Genomic DNA, 17,455 nt, shown 5'->3' with positions numbered 1-17,455 from the left:
TCACCGGTCCCGGACTGGGCTCGGTGGTCCCGGGCGGGGCTCGCCGGTCCCGGACTGGGCTCGGTGGCCGGGGCGGGGCTTGTTGGTCCCGGACGGGGCTCGCCGGTCCCGGGCGGGGCTCGCCGGTCCCGGGCGGGGCTCGGTGCCCCGGGCGGGCTCACTTGCCCCGGCCATGATGCGCAGGTACTGCAGCGCGTTGCGGGCCGCCTGGGCGCGGGCGCCGTCGCGGGACGGGGCGGATCCGTGGCACACCGTGGTCGGCTGCGTGGACAGCTCCACCAGGCACTGGTGCAGCCCGCTGAGGCTCAGCGCGTCTGGGGGCACAGCGCGGTCACCCCACGGCAGCCCGGGCCGAGCGGGGCCGGGGGGCGCAGGGGCTCACCGATGTCCAGGTAGCTGATGGCGAAGCTCTGCTCCTCCGAGAGCTCCTGCAGCAGGGCGCAGGCCCCGCCGGGCGCGGGGTTGCCGCCCCGGCTCCGCAGCTGGCCCAGCTTCTCGCCCGCCGAGTTGCGCAGCGAGTCCCACGTGCAGCCGGGGGCGCGGCCCCGCAGCCCCTCCAGCCGCGGGCACGTCTGGGGAGGGGGCGCGGGGCTCGGGGTCCGGCCCGGCCCCCGCCAGGGGTGGGACCCCCGGGAACGGCGGGGGGCACGGGGCTCGGGGTCCGGCCCGGCCCCCGCCAGGGGTGGGACCCCCGGGAACGGCGGGGGGCACGGGGCTCGGGGTCCGGCCCGGCCCCCGCCAGGGGTGGGACCCCCGGGAACGGCGGGGGGCACGGGGCTCGGGGTCCGGCCCGGCCCCCGCCAGGGGTGGGACCCCCGGGAACGGCGGGGGGCACGGGGCTCGGGGTCCGGCCCGGCCCCCGCCAGGGGTGGGACCCCCGGGAACGGCGGGGGGCACGGGGCTCGGGGTCCGGCCCGGCCCCCGCCAGGCGTGGGACCCCCGGGAACGGCGGGACCCCCGGCACCACCCACAGCCCCAAACGCAGAGGGTGCCCTGGAGCAGGGGGGACGTGGGTGACTCTGGGGGTGACTCTGGGGTGGCTCGGGGGTGACTTTGGCTGACTCTGGGTGGCTCTGGGTGATTCAGGGGTGGCTCTGGAGTGAGTCAGGGTGACTCTGGGTGACTCTGGGGTGACTGGGTGGCTCTGGGGTGAGTCTGGCTGACTCTGGGTGACTCTGGGGTGACTCTGCGGTGGCTCTGGGGTGAGTCTGGGTGGCTCTGGGGTGACTTTGGCTGACTCTGGGTGGCTCTGGGTGATTCAGGGGTGGCTCTGGGGTGACTCTGGCTGGCTCTGGGTGACTCTGGGTGGCTCTGGGTGACTCAGCGGTGGCTCGGGGGTGCCGTGTCCCCCCCAGTGCCCCCAGTACCATGTTGAACTGGTCCTCCTCGCCCTCGGCCTCGCTGCCGTCGCGCGGCTCCATGGGCACGTTGTGGATGCGCACCAGCATCTTGGCGGCCGCGTTGCGCTTGGCCAGCTTCTTGGAGGTGCCGCTGCCTGCGGAGGGCCGGGGGTCAGCCGGGACCCCCGGGACCCCCCGGGACCCCCCGGGCCGGCCCCTCACCGATCTCCACGAATCTCTCCACGCGGCACGTCATGGTGAACTCCTTGCGGTGCGCCGGCCCCGACTCCTGCGTCACCGTGTACTCGGGCAGGCGCCAGCCCTTCTGCACCACCAGCTCCTGCCGGGGACACGCCACCCCCGTGGGGACACGGCCACCGCGAGGGGACACGGACACCACGAGGGGACACGCCACCCCCGTGGGGACACGGCCACCGCGAGGGGACACGCCACCCCCGTGGGGACACGGCCACCGCGAGGGGACACGGACACCACGAGGGGACACGCCACCCCCGTGGGGACACGGCCACCGCGAGGGGACACGGACACCACGAGGGGACACGCCACCCCCGTGGGGACACGGACACCATGAGGGGACACGCCACCCCCGTGGGGACACGGCCACCGCGAGGGGACACGGACACCACGAGGGGACACGCCACCCCCGTGGGGACACGGACACCATGAGGGGACATGGACACCACGAGGGGACACGGCCACCCCCGTGGGGACACGCCACCCCCATGGGGACACGGCCACCGCGAGGGGACACACCACCCCCGTGGGGACACGGACACCACGAGGGGACACAGCCACCCCCATGGGGACACCCCCAAGCTGCCATCAGCGGCCCCACAAAGGGGTAACGGGCTCCAAATGGAGACAGCTGGCCCAAAACGGGGATAACCAGGCCCAAACTAGGGATAACAGGCCCCAAGATGGGATAATGGCTCCAAGATGGGAATAACTGTACTCAAAATGGGGATAATTGTCCTCAACATATGGATAACCACCCCAAAATGGGCATAACTGTCCCCAAAAGTGGGATAAGCAGCCCAAAGCAGGAATAACTGTCCCTAAACAGGGATAAGCAGCCCCAAAATGGGAATAACTGTCCCTAAAACAGGAATTGTCAGGCCAAAGCAGGAATAACTCCCTAAATTGAGATAAGCAGCCCCAGAATGGAGGCAGCTGACCCCAGAACTGTCCCAAGAAGGAGGAAGGACCCCCCCCACAAATGCCATCGTGTTCCCCCACCCCACAAAGGGGTAAGGTCCCCCCACGGTGGGCAGGCCATCCCCCCAGCCCGGGTGGGGGATCGGTGTCCCCGTGTCCTCCCTGGTGCCACCCACCTGCAGAGCCCCCACGGGGTTACACTCGGACTGGGGGGGGGACACCGGCGTCTTCATCTCCAGGGGGGGCCCCTGTGGGGCACAGGGGTCAGGGGGCGCCCGGGGCCCCTCGGGAGGGGCCCAGAGGGGCCGGGGGGTTTGGGGGTGGGGGCACGGTGACCCCCCTTACCTGGGCGAGGCGGGGGGCGCGGCGGGGCCGGGGGGGCACGGCAGGACCGGGCTCTGCCGGGGGCTCCGGGGAGAAAGGAGAGCTGGGGGAAGCGGAGGGGTCAGAGCCGCCCCCTCCCCAAAACCCCCAGGCCCCCCAAACCCCCAGACTCCTCAAACCCCCAGACCCCCCAAACCCCCCAGACCCCCCAAACCCCCCAGGCCCCCCAGACCCCCCAAACCCCCAGGCCCCCAGACCCCCAAATCCCCCAGACTCCTCAAACCCCCCAGACCCCCAAACCCCCCAGACCCCCCAGGACCCCCCAAATCCCCAGACCCCTCAAACCCCCCAGGCCCCCCCAGACTCCTCAAACCCCCAGACCCCCCAAAGCCCCCAGGCCCCCCAGGACTCCCCAAACCCCCCAGGCCCCCCAAACCCCCCAGACCCCTCAAAACCCCCAGGCCCCCCAAACCCCCAGGCTCCCCCCAGACCCCTCCCAGAACCCCCAGACCCACCGGAGCTCAGCAGAGCCCTCACATCGCGCAGGATCCCCAAGCCCCCTCTGGGTATCCCCACCCTCCCTCCCCCCATAGCACCCCAAATCCGGTGCCCCCCAGCCCTGGGCACCCCCCGGTCACCCTCCGTGCCCCCCCAGCCCCCACCTGTGCTCCAGGGGCTCCAGCATGGCCCCCCCCCCTCTCAGCAGCCTCAGGGCCACCTCGGCCGCCTTGTGCTTCGCCGCCTTCTTGCTGGGACCCTGCCCTGGGGGACAGGGGGGTCAGGGACAGCGGGGACAGTGGGGACACCGGGGACCCCTCCCCACCACCCCCCCATCACCCCCAGCACTGGGGGTCCCCAGGTTTTCCCCTCAGTGTCCCCGTCCCAAAGCACGGGGACAAAGAGGGGGGACAGACAGGGCTCTGGGGGGTCCCCTGTGCAGGGGATGTCCCCAGGGGGGCTTTGGGGTCCCCCCAGTGCCCAAGGGGACACGAGGGTCCCTGAGGGGACACAGGGGGGCCCGGGGAGTTTTGGGGTCCCAGCAGTGCTGGGGATGTCCCCATGGGCACAGGAGGGCCAGGGGGGGCCCAGGCCGCTGTGGGGCTGCCCAGGGCGTCCCGGGCAGTTTTGGGGTCCCACCGGTGCAGCTGATGTCCCCGAGGGTGACGCGGAAGGTGAAGTTGGGCTGGTGGGCCTGGCCCTCGGCCTTGAGCAGGTCGTAGCCCGGGGTCCGTCCTAGGCGCGTGCCATACTCCTGCAGCAGGCTGATGGGCGTCTTCCCGGGGCTGGCGGCCACCATCTGCTCCAGGCTGGCAAGCGGGACACGGCTGGCACGCGGGGACAGTGAAGGGACAGGGCTGGGACAGGGCTGGGACAGGGCTGGGACAGGGCTGGGACAGGACGGGACAGGGCTGGGACAGGGACAGGGACAGGGATGGGGACAGGGACGGGGACAGGGCTGGGACAGGGCTGGGACAGGGACGGGGCTGGGACAGGGACAGGGATGGGACAGGGATGGGGACAGGGACGGGGATGGGACAGGGACAGGGACAGGGACGGGACAGGGACAGGGACAGGGACAGGGACGGGGACGGGGATGGGACAGGGACAGGGACAGGGACAGGGACAGGGACAGGGACGGGACAGGGACAGGGACAGGGACAGGGACGGGGACGGGACAGGGACAAGGATGGGACAGGGATGGGGACAGGGACGGGGGATGGGACAGGGACAGGGACAGGGACGGGGATGGGACAGGGACAGGGACAGGGACAGGGACGGGGATGGGACAGGGACAGGGACAGGGACGGGACAGGGACAGGACAGGGACAGGGACGGGGATGGGACAGGGATGGGGACAGGGACAGGGACAGGGACAGGGACAGGGATGGGGACAGGGACGGGGACAGGGACAGGGACAGGGATGGGACAGGGCTGGGACAGGGACAGGGACAGGGATGGGACAGGGACCGGGACAGGGATGGGACAAGAATGGGGCTGGGACAGGGCTGGCACCCACAGGGACACGGGAGTGTGGGGACACGGCCCTAGGTCAGGGGACATGGCACTGCAGTGACACGGGGACAGGGGTGGCATCTGCTGCAGGCTGGGGACACGGCTGTCACCAGGGCACGGGTGGCAGTGCCACAGGGCACTGGGATACGGGCACGGGGGTGGCAGCACGGGGACACCGGGGAAGGGGTGGCATCACCGCACGGCACAGGGACACGGGGACAGGGATGGCACTGCCACACATGACAGGGACACGGGGACGGGGTGGCACTGCCACACAGCGTGGGGACAGGAATGGCAGTGCCACAGAGCGCAGGGACAGGGATGGCAGTGCCACACATAACAGGGACAGGGGTGGCAGTGCCAGGCTCACGGGGACACGGGGACAGGAATGGCACTGCCACACATCACAGGACAGGGGTGCAGTGCCACACATCACAGGGACACGGGGACAGGGATGGCAGTGCCACAGAGCGCAGGGACAGGGGTGCAGTGCCACACATCACAGGGACGGGGGTGGCAGTGCCAGCTCACGGGGACACGGGGACAGGAATGGCACTGCCACACATAACAGGGACAGGGGTGCAGTGCCAGCTCACGGGGACACGGGGACAGGGATGGCAGTGCCACACATAACAGGGACATGGGGACAGGAATGGCACTGCCACACATCACAGGGACGGGGATGGCAGTGCCACACATCACAGGGACGGGGATGGCAGTGCCACACATCACGGGGACACGGGGACAGGGATGGCAGTGCCACACATCACAGGGACGGGGATGGCAGTGCCACACATCACAGGGACATGGGGACAGGAATGGCACTGCCACACATCACAGGGACGGGGGTGGCAGTGCCAGCTCACGGGGACACGGGACCGCGGTGCCACCGCCCCGTGCCCACAGAGCGGCCCCGGGACCGGCGCTCTGCCCCTCCCCCCGCCCCTCACGGATCCCCCGGGCCCGCCCCGCGCCCGGCCCGGGCCGCCCCTCCCCCCGCCCGCCGCCGCCGGGCTCGGGCGGCGCCGGGAGCCCCGGGCAGCCCCGGCAGCCCCGGGCAGCCCCGGGGGCGGCGGGGTGCCGGTACCTGGGGAAGGCGCCGCCGCTCCGCCGGGCCCCGCCCGCCCCCTCCTCGCTCATCCCCGCCGCTCCGGCCGCCGCCCGCGCCGCCAGGGGGCGCGCGGCAGCACGGCCGCGCCGCGCCGCGCGGGGGCTTCTGGGAGCCGTAGTTCCGCCCCCGCGCGGCCTGCAGCGCGCGCAGCCGCCGCCCGCCCCACGGCGGACTACGTTTCCCACAAGCCCCCGCGCCAACGGGAGGGCGGGAGCGCGGAGGAGGCGGAAGCGGGGGTCACGTGGTGCCGGAGGGGCGGGGACGGGGTCCTGCCTCAGTTTCCCCCGAGGGGGGTTAGGGGACAATGGGGACAGTGGGGCGGAGGTGGCACTGGTCAGAGTGGGAGCGCTGGGCTCGCAGCGGGAGCGCTGGGGGCGGAGGGACACCCGTACTGGGAACGCTGGAATAAGAGTGGGAGCACTGGGATCAATGGGACCCCCGAACTGGGAGCACTGGGAATTAAGGGACCCCGGCACTGGGAGCACTGGGAGCACTGGGAGAACTCTAACAGCCGTACTGGGAGCACTGGGATCGCACTGGTGGCCCGTGTGCTGCTGGGGCCGGCCGGTGCCGGTGCCGGCGGGGTCACGGGGGCACCGGTGGTGGGGCCGGTGCTGGAGTCCCGGTGCCGGTCCCGGTGTCAGAGCGGTCCCGGTGCCCGTGCCGGCCTCTCCGGTACCGGGGGTGGTCCCGGTGCAGTATCGGGGTCCAGGTGTCGCAGAGGCCGCCCGGTGCTGGTCTCTGCCGGTGCCCGTGGAAGTCCCGGTGCAGTGTTGGGGTCCCGGTCCCGGTCTCTCTGGTGCGGTATTTGGGCCCCGGTCACTCCAGTCGGTATCGGGGGTTCCCGGTCCCGGTTTCTCCGGTGCGGTATTTGGGTCCCGGTGCCGGTCTCTCCCGGTGCAGTATCTGGGTCCCGATCTCGGTCACTCCAGTCGGTATAGGGGGGTCCCGGTCCCGTCTCTCCGGTGCGGTATTTGGGTCCCGGTGTCTCCGGTGCGGTATTTGGGTCCCGGTCTCTCCCGGTGCGGTATCTCGGTCCCGGTGCCGGTCCCTCCGGTGCGGCGGTTCCCGGTGCGGCACCGACGTTCCGGTGCGGAATCGGGGGTGTCGCGGTGCAGCATCGGGGTCCCGGGGCGCTGCCGGGGGGGCTCCCGGTGCCCGTGCCGGTCTCTCCGGTGCGCGGGGCGGGGCCGGGGCGGGGCCGTTCCCGTCGGGCGGGGCCGTTCTCGCCGCTCGCCCCGACCGCGGCCCCGGCCCCGGTACCGGCCCCGCCCGCCGGGCCCAGCCCCGCCAGCACCGGCACCGCCGGGACCCCCCGGCACCGGGACCCCCCGGGACCCCCCCGGCATCAGCGGCATCCCCGGGCGGGCGGCCCGGAGCCCCCCCAGGTACCGGCACCGGCTCGGGGGGGATGCGCCGGGATGGGGGGGAGGGGGCAGGACCGGGGATGCGCCGGGATGGGGGAGGGGGCGGCGGGGCCGGGGGGCTCCCGGTGCCCCCCCGCCGCCGGGACCCCCGGGCCCGGGGGGCCGCGCCCTCCCCTCCCCCCTCGGCCGCGGGGGGACCGGGGGATGAGGGGGGGGGGGGAGGGGACGCGCGCGGCCGCGTGCACGCGCGGGACCCCCCCCTCCCCCCGGCCGTGCACGCGCCCGTGACCTCGTACGCGCGTGTCCCTGCGCGCGCCCGCGCGTGTCCCCGCGCGTGTCCCCGCGCGTGTCCCTGCGCGTGCCCGCGCGTGTTCCCCCCCCCCCCGCGGGCGCGCGCCCCGTGTCCCCCCCCCGCTCCTCCCCGCCCCCGTCACGCCGCGCCCCCCGCACCCCACGCGTGTCGCGACAGCGCTCCGTGTCCCGACCGGCCGCGCCGCCGGGGGGCGCTGCTTGCCCCGCTGCGCTCCTCCCGCACTGCGCTGTCGCGACACGCGCCCGGCGCTGTCGCCTGTCGCCAGCGGCGCCCGACCCCCGCCTCTTCCCGACCCCCCCCACCCCGGGTCGCGTCCCCCGCTCCTGCCTCAGTTTCCCCGGGGGTGGGGAGGGGGGGAGGCTCCATCCCGTGCCGGGATGACGTCACCGCGTGACGTGATGTCCCCGCGGGGGGACACGCGCGACACCTGGAGGGGCGGGCGCGTCCCCGTCCCCCGCGGGTCCCTCGGGGTGAGCGCAGCCCCTCCCCCGCCACCGACCCCCCCCAATTTTAGCGGTGACATCATCACCGCCGGGCGCGCTGTTGCCATGGCAACCGGCCCGGGGGACCCCTCGTGCCTCAGTTTACCCCGAGCCGCGCGTGACCCGGCTCGCGCACGCGGGGGCGCACGCGCGTCTGCAGAGGGGTCACACGCGAGTTTGGGGGGGTGCCGTGGACAAGGGAGGGGGCTCAACCCCAGTTCAGGGGTGTCCGTGGCCCTGCTGACCACTCGCCCCCAATTCTGTGGCCCACTGACCCCTCGCCCCGTTCCGGGGTGTCCCTGTCCCCGGTCCCCATTTCGGGGTGTCCGTGACCCTGCTGACCGCTGCCCCATTCCGGGGTGTCCCTGTCCCGCTGACCCCTCGCCCCGTTCTGGGGTGTCCCTGACCGTTCCCCTGTTCCGGGGTGTCCCTGTCCCGGGTCCCCGTTCCGGGGTGTCCCTGTCCGCTGACCGCTCCCCCATTCCGGGGTGTCCCTGTCCCCTCGCCCCATTTCGGGGTGTCCCTGTCCCGCTGACCGCTGCCCCGTTCCGGGGTGTCCCTGTCCCGCTGACCCTCGCCCCGTTCCGGGGTGTCCCTGTCCCCGGTCCCCATTTCGGGGTGTCCCTGACCCCTCGCCCCATTCCGGGGTGTCCCTGTCCCCGGTCCCCGTTCCGGGGTGTCCCTGACCCCGGTCCCCATTCCGGGGTGTCCCTGACCGCTCCCCTATTCCGGGGTGTCCCTGTCCCGCTGACCGCTCCCCCGTTCCGGGGTGTCCCTGTCCCCTCTCCCCATTCCGGGGTGTCCCTGACCGCTCCCCTATTCCGGGGTGTCCCTGACCCCTCTCCCCATTCCGGGGTGTCCCTGTCCCCTCTCCCCATTCCGGGGTGTCCCTGTCCCGCTGACCGCTCCCCCGTTCCGGGGTGTCCCTGTCCCCTCTCCCCATTCCGGGGTGTCCCTGGCCGCTCCCCAGGCCCCGGCCATGGCCTGCCTGCACGAGACCCGCACCCCGTCGCCGTCGCTGGCGCTGCCGTCGGACGGGACCCCCGAGCAGGAGCTGACCCCCACGCAGTGCGTGCTGCGGGACGTGCTGCCCGCGCCCAGCGCGCCCGCCGAGCCCTGGCCCCGCCGGGGCGGCCCCCGCGGCCCCGAGCTCGGCCCCGAGCCCGCGGGGCCGCTGGCGGCCGATGCCGCCCACCTGCGCTGCCAGGCCGGGGGCGGCTTCCTGGAGGGGCTCTTCGGCTGCCTGAAGCCCGTGTGGACCATGATCGGCAAAGCCTACGCGGCCGAGCACAAGCACCCCCCCGAGGGTCAGGGACGGGGCGCGGGGCACGGGGGAATGGGGGCACGGGGGAATGGGGGGCACGGGGGAATGGGGGGAATGGAGGGCACGGGGGAATGGGGGGAATGAGGGGAATGGGGGGAATGGGGGAATGGGGGGAATAGGGGGAATGGGGGAATGGGGGGAATGGGGGGAATGGGGGAATGGGGGGAATGGGGGGAATGGGGGAATGAGGGGAATGGGGGGAATGGGGGAATGGGGGGAATAGGGGGAATGGGGGAATGGGGGGAATGGGGGGAATGGGGGAATGGGGGGAATGGGGTGAATGGGGGAATGAGGGGAATGGGGGGAATGAGGGGAATGGGGGCACGGGGGAATGGGGGGAATGGGGGAATGGGGGGAATGGGGGAATGGGGGGAATGGGGGGAATGGGGGGCACGGGGGAATGGGGGGAATGGGGGGAATGGGGGAATGGGGGGAATGGGGGAATGGGGGGAATGGGGGGCACGGGGGAATGGGGGCACGGGGGAATGGGGGGAATGGGGGGAGTGGGGGGCACGGGGGAATGGGGGCACGGGGGAATGGGGGGAATGGGGGAATGGGGGCACGTGGGAATGGGGGGCACGGGGGAATGGGGGCACGGGGGTAAAGGGGGGTGAGGGGTAAAAGGGGGAAGGGGTAAGGGAGCTTCAAAGCAGGGTCCAAATTGGGGTCCAGGGGGGTAGAGGGGGGTGGGAGGGACAAAGGAGGACTTGGGGAGAAAAGAGGGGGTGAAGGGCAAAGGCAGGGCTGAGGGGGGAGAAGGAGGGGTGGGGTGAGTGTGTGCCATGGCTGGGGGTACACCGGGGTACCATGGGGCTGGGGGTGCTCTGGGGGTCCCTGGCTGCTCTCGGGCTGGGAGTGCCATGGGTGGGGGTCCTGGTGGCTGTGGGTGCTGTGGGTGGGGGTCCTGGTGGCTGTGGGTGCCGTGGGTGGGGGTCCTCCTGGGCTGGGGGTGCCGTGGGTGGGGTCCTGCTGGTCTGGGGGTGCCGTGGGTGGGGGTCCTGGTGGCTGTGGGTGCCGTGGGTGGGGGTCCTGCTGGGCTGGGGTGCCGGGGGTGGGGGTCCTGCTGGGCTGGGGGCCCATGCCCACGCGTGCCCGCAGACCCCTGGGAGGTGCCGTTCGAGGAGATCCTGGACCTGCAGTGGGTGGGCAGCGGGGCGCAGGGCGCCGTGTTCCTGGGCCGCTTCCACGGCGAGGAGGTGGCCGTGAAGAAGGTGCGGGACCTCAAGGAGACCGACATCAAACACCTGCGCAAGCTGAAGCACCCCAACATCATCACCTTCAAGTGAGCGGGGGCTGCGGGCACCGGGGCACGGGGACAGCTCGGGCAGGGTTATGGACATGGTATGGGGCATGGAGCATGCTGGAACATGGACACAGCATGGGCATGACACGAACATGGCATGGACGTGGCATGGACGTGGCACAGGCATGGCATGGACAGAGCATGGGAATGAAATCAACACAGTATGGACACGGCATGGACACAGCATGGGCATGACACTGACATGGCATGAGCATGGAATCGACACTGCATGGACACGGCATGGACACGGCATGGACACGGCACGGGCACGGCCACAGAGGTCATGGACACGCCACGGGCATGGGGACCCCCGGCACAGCACGGCCCGGCCCGAGGCGGGCAGGACGCGGCGAGCACTCCGGGCATGGACACCGGGGCCCGGGGCAGCCTGGCGGGGTGGCCCCGGGGGCCCCGGGGGCCCCGGCGGGCGCTGAGGTGCCGCTGTGCCCGCAGGGGCGTGTGCACCCAGGCCCCCTGTTACTGCATCATCATGGAGTTCTGCGCCCAGGGGCAGCTCTACGAGGTGCTGCGCGCCGGCCGCAAGGTCACCCCGTCCCTGCTGGTCGACTGGTCCATGGGCATCGCCGGCGGCATGAACTACCTGCACCTGCACAAGATCATCCACCGGGACCTCAAGTCGCCCAAGTGAGCGGGGACGGGGCTCGGAGCAGCCCGGGTGCCCCTGGGCGTGGGGCCGTGTGTGGGGTGGGTGCACGGCGCCGCGGTGCCGTGTCCTCGGTGGTGCCGTGTCCTCGGTGGTGCCGTGTCCCTCCTGGTGCCGTGTCCCTCCTGGCACTGTGTACTGTGCCCGTGGTGGTGCGTGTCCATGAGCTGTGTGACCCTGGCAGTGCCACTCCTGGTGGCTTCGTGCCCGTGGCAGTGCCGTGCTCGTGGTGGCCATGCTGCGCACATGGTGGTGGCGTCCCCTCAGCAGCACCATGCTCGGGGCACTGCGTGCCCGTGGTGGGGCCACGTCCTCCGTGGCGTCCCACGGGGGCCGTGCCATGGCAGCGTTGTGCCCATGGCAGCGCCACGTCCATTTCGGAATTGTGTCCACGCTGGTGCCATGTCCATGGTGGTGTCCCATGGCAGGGCAATGTCCATGTTGGCATTGTCCCATCTAATCAGTGTCCCACGCAATTCCATGCCCATGTTGGTGTTCCATTCTGTGTCCCTGTCAGTGCTGTCCCCTGTCCCTACTGGCTGTCTCCTGCCCTGTCCGTGTCACCACTGTCCCCTGTCTGTGCTGGCCATCCCCTGTCCCTGCCCGCTGTCCCCTGTCCGTGCCGTGCCGTGCCGTGCCGTGCCGTGGTGCTCGCAGCGGTTGCGTGCCCGCGGCGCCGCCGTGCCCGTGCCGCTGGCGCGTCCTCGGCGCGGCGCTGAGCGCGTGTCCCCAGCATGCTCATCACCTACGACGACGTGGTGAAGATCTCAGACTTCGGCACCTCCAAGGAGCTCATCGACAAGAGCACCAAGATGTCCTTTGCCGGCACCGTGGCCTGGATGGCCCCCGAGGTGATCCGCAACGAGCCCGTCTCCGAGAAGGTGGACATCTGGTGAGGCTCGGGGACAGCGGGGACGCTGCCAGGGGCGCTGGCCCTGGGGACAGGAGACGTTGTGGGGACACCACGGACACGGGGGGGTGGGATGGGGACACTGGGGATACTGGGAGTGACGTGCAGGGCCAGGGGACGTCAGGGAGCACAGGAGCGGGGGACACGGGACACCAGAGCGGTGAGGGGACGGCAGGAGGCCACCGTGGGTGACGGGGGCCGCGGGTGCCCGCAGGTCCTTCGGGGTGGTGCTGTGGGAGCTGCTGACGGGTGAGATCCCCTACAAGGACGTGGACTCGTCGGCCATAATCTGGGGCGTGGGCAGCAACAGCCTCCACCTGCCCGTGCCCTCCAGCTGCCCCGACGGCTTCAAGGTGCTGCTGCGCCAGTGCTGGTGAGTGCCACGGGGACACCGCAGGGGACACCCTGGGGACGCTCTGTGGGCCCCCGTGGCATGAGGGACCCCCCAGACCCGCAGGACTCCCCGAGCCCACCCTGGGCGCCGTGTCCTTCCCCCAGGAACAGCAAACCCCGGAACCGGCCGTCCTTCCGCCAGATCCTGCTGCACCTCGACATCGCCTCGGCCGACGTCCTCTCCACGCCGCAGGAGACCTATTTCAAATCCCAGGTACCCCCCAGCACCCAGGACCCCCTTCCTGCGGTACCAGCACCGGGCCCCAGCCGGGCAGTACCCGCAGTGCCCGGCACCGCCGGTGCCCTGGACGGGCGGGGTGGCCGGAGCCCGGCGGTGGCCGGAGCCTGTAGTGGACACAGCCCGCGGTGGCCGGAGCCGGCGGTGGCCGGAGCCTGTAGTGGACACAGCCCGCGGTGGCCGGAGCCCGGCGGTGGCTGGAGCCCGCGGTGGCCGGAGCCCGGTGGCTGAATCCCGTAGTGGACACAGCCCGCGGTGGCCGGAGCCGGCGGTGGCCGGAGCCCGGCGGTGGCCGGAGCCTGTAGTGGACACAGCCTGGCGGTGGCCGGAGCCCGGCGGTGGCCGGAGCCTGTAGTGGACACAGCCTGATGGTGGCCGGAGCCCGGTGGCTGAATCCCGTAGTGGACACAGCCCGCGGTGGCCGGAGCCCGGCGGTGGCCGGAGCCTGTAGTGGACACAGCCTGGTGGTGGCTGGAGCCCGGTGGCAGCGGCGGCGCTGTCCCTGTGCCGCAGGCCGAGTGGCGGGAGGAGGTGAAGCTGCACTTCGAGAAGATCAAGTCGGAGGGGACGTGTCTGCACCGGCTGGAGGAGGAGCTGATCAACCGCCGGCGAGAGGAGCTGCGGTGGGGCCGTGCTGGGGGCGCTGGGAGCACTGGGGAGGGACCGGGGCACCGCACCAGGGGCTGGTGGGGCATTGAGAGCACTGGGAAGGGACAGGGGCAGGGCACCAGGGGCTGGTGGGACACTGGGGAGGGACCGGGACCGGGCACCAGGGGCTGGTGGGGCACTGGGAGCACTGGGGAGGGACCCGGGCAGGGCACCAGGGGCTGGTGGGGCACTGGGAGCAGTGGGAAGGGACAGGGGCAGGGCACCAGGGGCTGGTGGGGCACTGGGGAGGGACCGGGACCGGGCACCAGGGGCTGGTGGGGCACTGGGAGCAGTGGGGAGGGACCCGGGCAGGGCACCAGGGGCTGGTGGGGCACTGGGAGCAGTGGGAAGGGACAGGGGCAGGGCACCAGGGGCTGGTGGGGCACTGGGAGCAGTGGGAAGGGACAGGGGCAGGGCACCAGGGGCTGGTGGGGCACTGGGGAGGGACCCGGGCAGGGCACCAGGGGCTGGTGGGGCACTGGGAATGGACCGGGGCAGGGCACCAGGGGCTGGTGGGGCACTGGGAGCAGTGGAAATGGATCGGGGCAGGGCACCAGGGGCTGGTGGGGCACTGGGAGCACTGGGAAGGGACCGGGGCAGGGCACCAGGGGCTGGTGGGGCACCGGAGGGCTGCGGGTCACTGTCCGTGCTGCGGGGCCAGGAGATCGCTGTCCCTGCCCCTGGCCGGTGCCGCGGGGTCCCCGGGCTCCGTGTCCTGAGGCCACGCGTGTCCCCAGGCACGCGCTGGACATCCGGGAGCACTACGAGCGGAAACTGGAGCGCGCCAACAACCTCTACATGGAGCTGAGCGCCCTCATGCTGCAGCTGGAGCTCAAGGAGAAGGAATTGCTCAGGTGGGTGGGCGGCCCCCCCAACGGGACCCCCAAAAACAGCCCCCCCAAATAACACCCCCACACAGCCCCGCCGGCACCCTCTGTGCCCATCCCATGGTCACCCCCGGCCGTGGCCAGCCCTTTGTCCCCGCCCCGGTCATCCCTGAGCCCGTGGCCGCTCCGCCCCGGCCGTGGCCGCTCCCCAGGCCCCGCCTGCCGCGGGCAGGGGCGCGGGTGCCCACGCGTGGCCCGTGGCAGGCGGGAGCAGGCGCTGGAGAAGCGCTACCCCGGGCTCTTCAAGCCGCGGGTGCCGCGGGGGCTCCTGCACGGCAACGCCGTCGAGACCCTCATCAAGAAGCGCAACGTCCCCCAGAAGCTCTCGCCCCACGGCAAGCGGTGAGCGGGGCCGGGGGTCCCCTGGGGGGGCACCTTGGGGCGTTTGGGGTGGGGGGAGAATGGGGGGTGCTGGGGGTTTGGGGGGGGGGCACGGACGTGTGGGTGCAGCAGTTTGGGGGGGTCTGGGGACCTGGGTGTGGGGTCCTTCAGGGGACGGGAGGACGGCGTTCTTGGGGGTGGGGGAGTCTGGGCTCTTTGGGGAGGGGGTGCTCTGGGTGTGCAGATGTTGGGGGATCTGGTTTGGGGTCGTTTAGGGGCCGGGGGGTGCCTGGGTTCCTGAGGGGAGAAATGCCTGGGGACCTGGGAGTGGGGGTTCGGGGTGCTCTGCGGACCGGGGTCCCTGCGAGGGACGGCGGCTCCTCGGGGCTGTGGCTGTCCCGGGGTCGCGCTGCCGCGATCCGCACCCACAGCCCGTGCCGTGTCCCTCCCGTGCCCAGCCCCGACATCCTGAAGCCGGAGGTGCTGCTGCCCAAGCTGGACGCGGCCATGGCGCAGGTGGCCCTGCCGGGGTGTCCCAAGGGTCCCCCGTCCCCCGGGCGCAGCCGCCGGGCCAAGGGCCGCCACCGCAAGGCGGGGCCCCGGGGGGGCTGCGCGGAGCCGGGACCCGAGGCCGGGACCCCCCGGGGTCCCCCCGCCACCGCCGCCAGCCCCGACATCCTCGGGGGCACCCTGGAGGCCGCGGGTGCCCCCCCGGCCGCGGTGCCCGATGCGGGACCCGAGGGGGCGACGGGCACCCAAGGGTCCCCCCCGCCGCAGCCCCCCACTCCCGGGGAGCCCGAACGGGAGAGCGGGGCCGGCCGGGGGGGCAAAGGGGGCGCCGGGCAGCACCTCACCCCCGCGGCCCTGCTGTACCGGGCGGCCGTCACCCGCGGGCAGGTGAGACCCCAGACCCCCGCGGCCCTTTGGGGGGGGGCGAGGACACGGGGGGAGACCCCAGGAGCGGGAGGGGGGATGGATTGGATGGATTCCTCCCGGGTCCCGGGCGGGCCAGGACCGGGGCTCCTTCCCGAGGGGCGTCAGCAGGAGCCCCCCACCCCTCCCTGTGCCCCCAGAAACGGGGGGTCTCGTCGGAGGAGGAGGAGGGCGAAGTGGACAGCGAGGTGGAGCTGCCGCTGCGGCAGAGGTGGGTGCGAGCCCCCGCGGGTGCCGGGGGACACGGGAGGGGTCCCGGGGCGCTCGGACCCCCGCGCTCACGCCGCGCCCCTCGCAGGTGGCCGCCGGGGATGAGCAAGCGGCAGTCGCTGTCGACCTTCAGCTCGGAGAACTTCTCGGACGGGGACGGCGACGAGGGCCACACGAGCGAGCCGTCGCACAGTGCCACGCCCGACGTGGGCAGCACCAACACGGACGAGCGCCCCGACGACCGCTCCGAGGACCTGCTGTCCCAGGGCTCCGAGATCCCGCTGGACGCGGCCCCGCCCGAGGGGCCCGGCCGCCGGCTCGGGGGGCTCAGCCCCACCAAGGTGATGCCCCCCGGCCAGGGGCGCCCCCCGGGATGGTCACCGTGGGGTGGGGGGTCCCCCGAGCCCCCCAGATGGGGTCAGCAAGTGGAAGAGGGTCCACAGGGCCCCCCAGATGGGGTCAGCAAGTGGAAGAGGGTCCCCCCGAGCCCCCCAGATGGGGTCAGCAAGTGGAAGAGGGTCCCCCCGAGCCCCCCAGATGGGGTCAGCAAGTGGAAGAGGGTCCACAGGGCCCCCCAGATGGGGTCAGCAAGTGGAAGAGGGTCCACAGGGCCCCCCAGATGGGGTCAGCAAGTGGAAGAGGGTCCACAGGGCCCCCCAGATGGGGTCAGCAAGTGGAAGAGGGTCCACAGGGCCCCCCAGATGGGGTCAGCAAGTGGAAGAGGGTCCCCCCGAGCCCCCCAGATGGGGTCCCCACGGGATGGGGGGGTCCCCGCGGCCCCAGATGGGAGTGGCCAAGGGAAGGGGGTCCCTTCCCCCAGGGTGGGGGGCCGGGGATGTGCCACCCCCGTTTGTGTCCCCAGGTCTCCGAGGACTCGGACTGTGACAGCGCAGAGCTGGACCACTCAGGCAGCGGCGAGGGGCCCCCCCGGCCCACAGCCCCCCCGGGCCTGTGACCTGTGTGCCCCCACGCCCCCCACCCTGCACTCCCCCACTTGTACAGCCCCGAATATTTATATAAATATCTATCGCTCTCTACTGCGCTGCTGCCTTGGGGGGCTCTGGGGGGAAAAGGGGCAGGGGGCTCGGGGCCCCCCCTGGTTTGTGCAGGTGCTGCTGAAACCCCCCCAGGGCAGAGGGAGCTGCCCCCCAGCTCAGAGGGGGGAAATGGGGGGACAGGGAGGGGATTTTGTCACTCCTGTAGGTGCCAGGGGGAGGTAGGGGGAGGGCAGAGGGGGAACAGAACCAACAGCCGGTTCCCATTTCAGACCAGTTTGGAGGGAAAGGGGAAAGATCCCCCAAAAATTCACCTGGAGGGGCAAAGTTCCCTGCCCAGGACTGGTTCATCCCATTCCAGTGGGACTCCAAGACCCAACTGGGCCATACTGGGAGCACTGGGTTGGTCCTCCACCCTCTGGCAGGATACCAAACACCAGCTGCGGTGGTTTGTTCCTCTCCAGAACCAAACTGGACCATACTGGGAGCACTGGGAAGAGCCA

General features: G+C 72.1%; 2 protein-coding genes across 2 annotated transcripts; one reads left to right on the top strand and one right to left on the bottom strand.

Moving 5' to 3' along the window:
• On the bottom strand, positions 1–6,003 carry TARBP2 (TARBP2 subunit of RISC loading complex). Its single transcript, XM_077788576.1, has 9 exons — positions 5,941–6,003; positions 3,978–4,165; positions 3,503–3,602; positions 2,862–2,943; positions 2,693–2,764; positions 1,563–1,680; positions 1,368–1,495; positions 383–572; positions 1–314 (listed from the first exon to the last, which is right to left on the bottom strand). Exons 1-9 carry the CDS (start codon positions 5,991–5,993, stop codon positions 1–3), a joined length of 1,245 nt encoding a protein of 414 aa, XP_077644702.1. The 5' UTR covers positions 5,994–6,003.
• Positions 6,004–8,848: 2,845 nt separating this feature from the next.
• On the top strand, positions 8,849–16,994 carry MAP3K12 (mitogen-activated protein kinase kinase kinase 12). The gene is made up of 13 exons (XM_077788678.1): positions 8,849–9,433; positions 10,549–10,732; positions 11,207–11,398; positions 12,151–12,309; positions 12,542–12,700; positions 12,826–12,934; positions 13,472–13,581; positions 14,344–14,460; positions 14,698–14,835; positions 15,273–15,711; positions 15,888–15,958; positions 16,046–16,298; positions 16,820–16,994. Exons 1-13 carry the CDS (start codon positions 9,106–9,108, stop codon positions 16,910–16,912), a joined length of 2,352 nt encoding a protein of 783 aa, XP_077644804.1. The 5' UTR covers positions 8,849–9,105; the 3' UTR covers positions 16,913–16,994.
• The last annotated feature ends 461 nt before the right edge of the window (positions 16,995–17,455 follow it).

This window comes from Lonchura striata, chromosome 27 (genome assembly GCF_046129695.1).
Source record: "Lonchura striata isolate bLonStr1 chromosome 27, bLonStr1.mat, whole genome shotgun sequence".
In the NCBI taxonomy this organism is placed as follows: Eukaryota; Metazoa; Chordata; class Aves; order Passeriformes; family Estrildidae; genus Lonchura; species Lonchura striata.
Note: the sequence above shows the minus strand (reverse complement) of the source record. Positions and strands in the feature narration are given on the sequence as shown.

What these genes read in the sequence shown, in the direction of transcription:
- TARBP2 (XM_077788576.1), bottom strand. Translation starts at nt 5,993, where the DNA reads ATGAGCGAGGAGGGGGCGGGCGGGGCCCGGCGGAGCGGCGGCGCCTTC. An exon ending in CGGGGACATCAGCTGCACCG is followed by an intron (nt 3,603 to 3,977) that starts GTGGGACCCCAA and finishes CCTGTCCCCCAG; the next exon opens with GGCAGGGTCCCAGCAAGAAG. An exon ending in GGAGAGATTCGTGGAGATCG is followed by an intron (nt 1,496 to 1,562) that starts GTGAGGGGCCGG and finishes GGCCCTCCGCAG; the next exon opens with GCAGCGGCACCTCCAAGAAG.
- MAP3K12 (XM_077788678.1), top strand. Translation starts at nt 9,106, where the DNA reads ATGGCCTGCCTGCACGAGACCCGCACCCCGTCGCCGTCGCTGGCGCTG. An exon ending in CTCTCGCCCCACGGCAAGCG is followed by an intron (nt 14,836 to 15,272) that starts GTGAGCGGGGCC and finishes TCCCGTGCCCAG; the next exon opens with CCCCGACATCCTGAAGCCGG. An exon ending in CGGCCGTCACCCGCGGGCAG is followed by an intron (nt 15,712 to 15,887) that starts GTGAGACCCCAG and finishes CTGTGCCCCCAG; the next exon opens with AAACGGGGGGTCTCGTCGGA.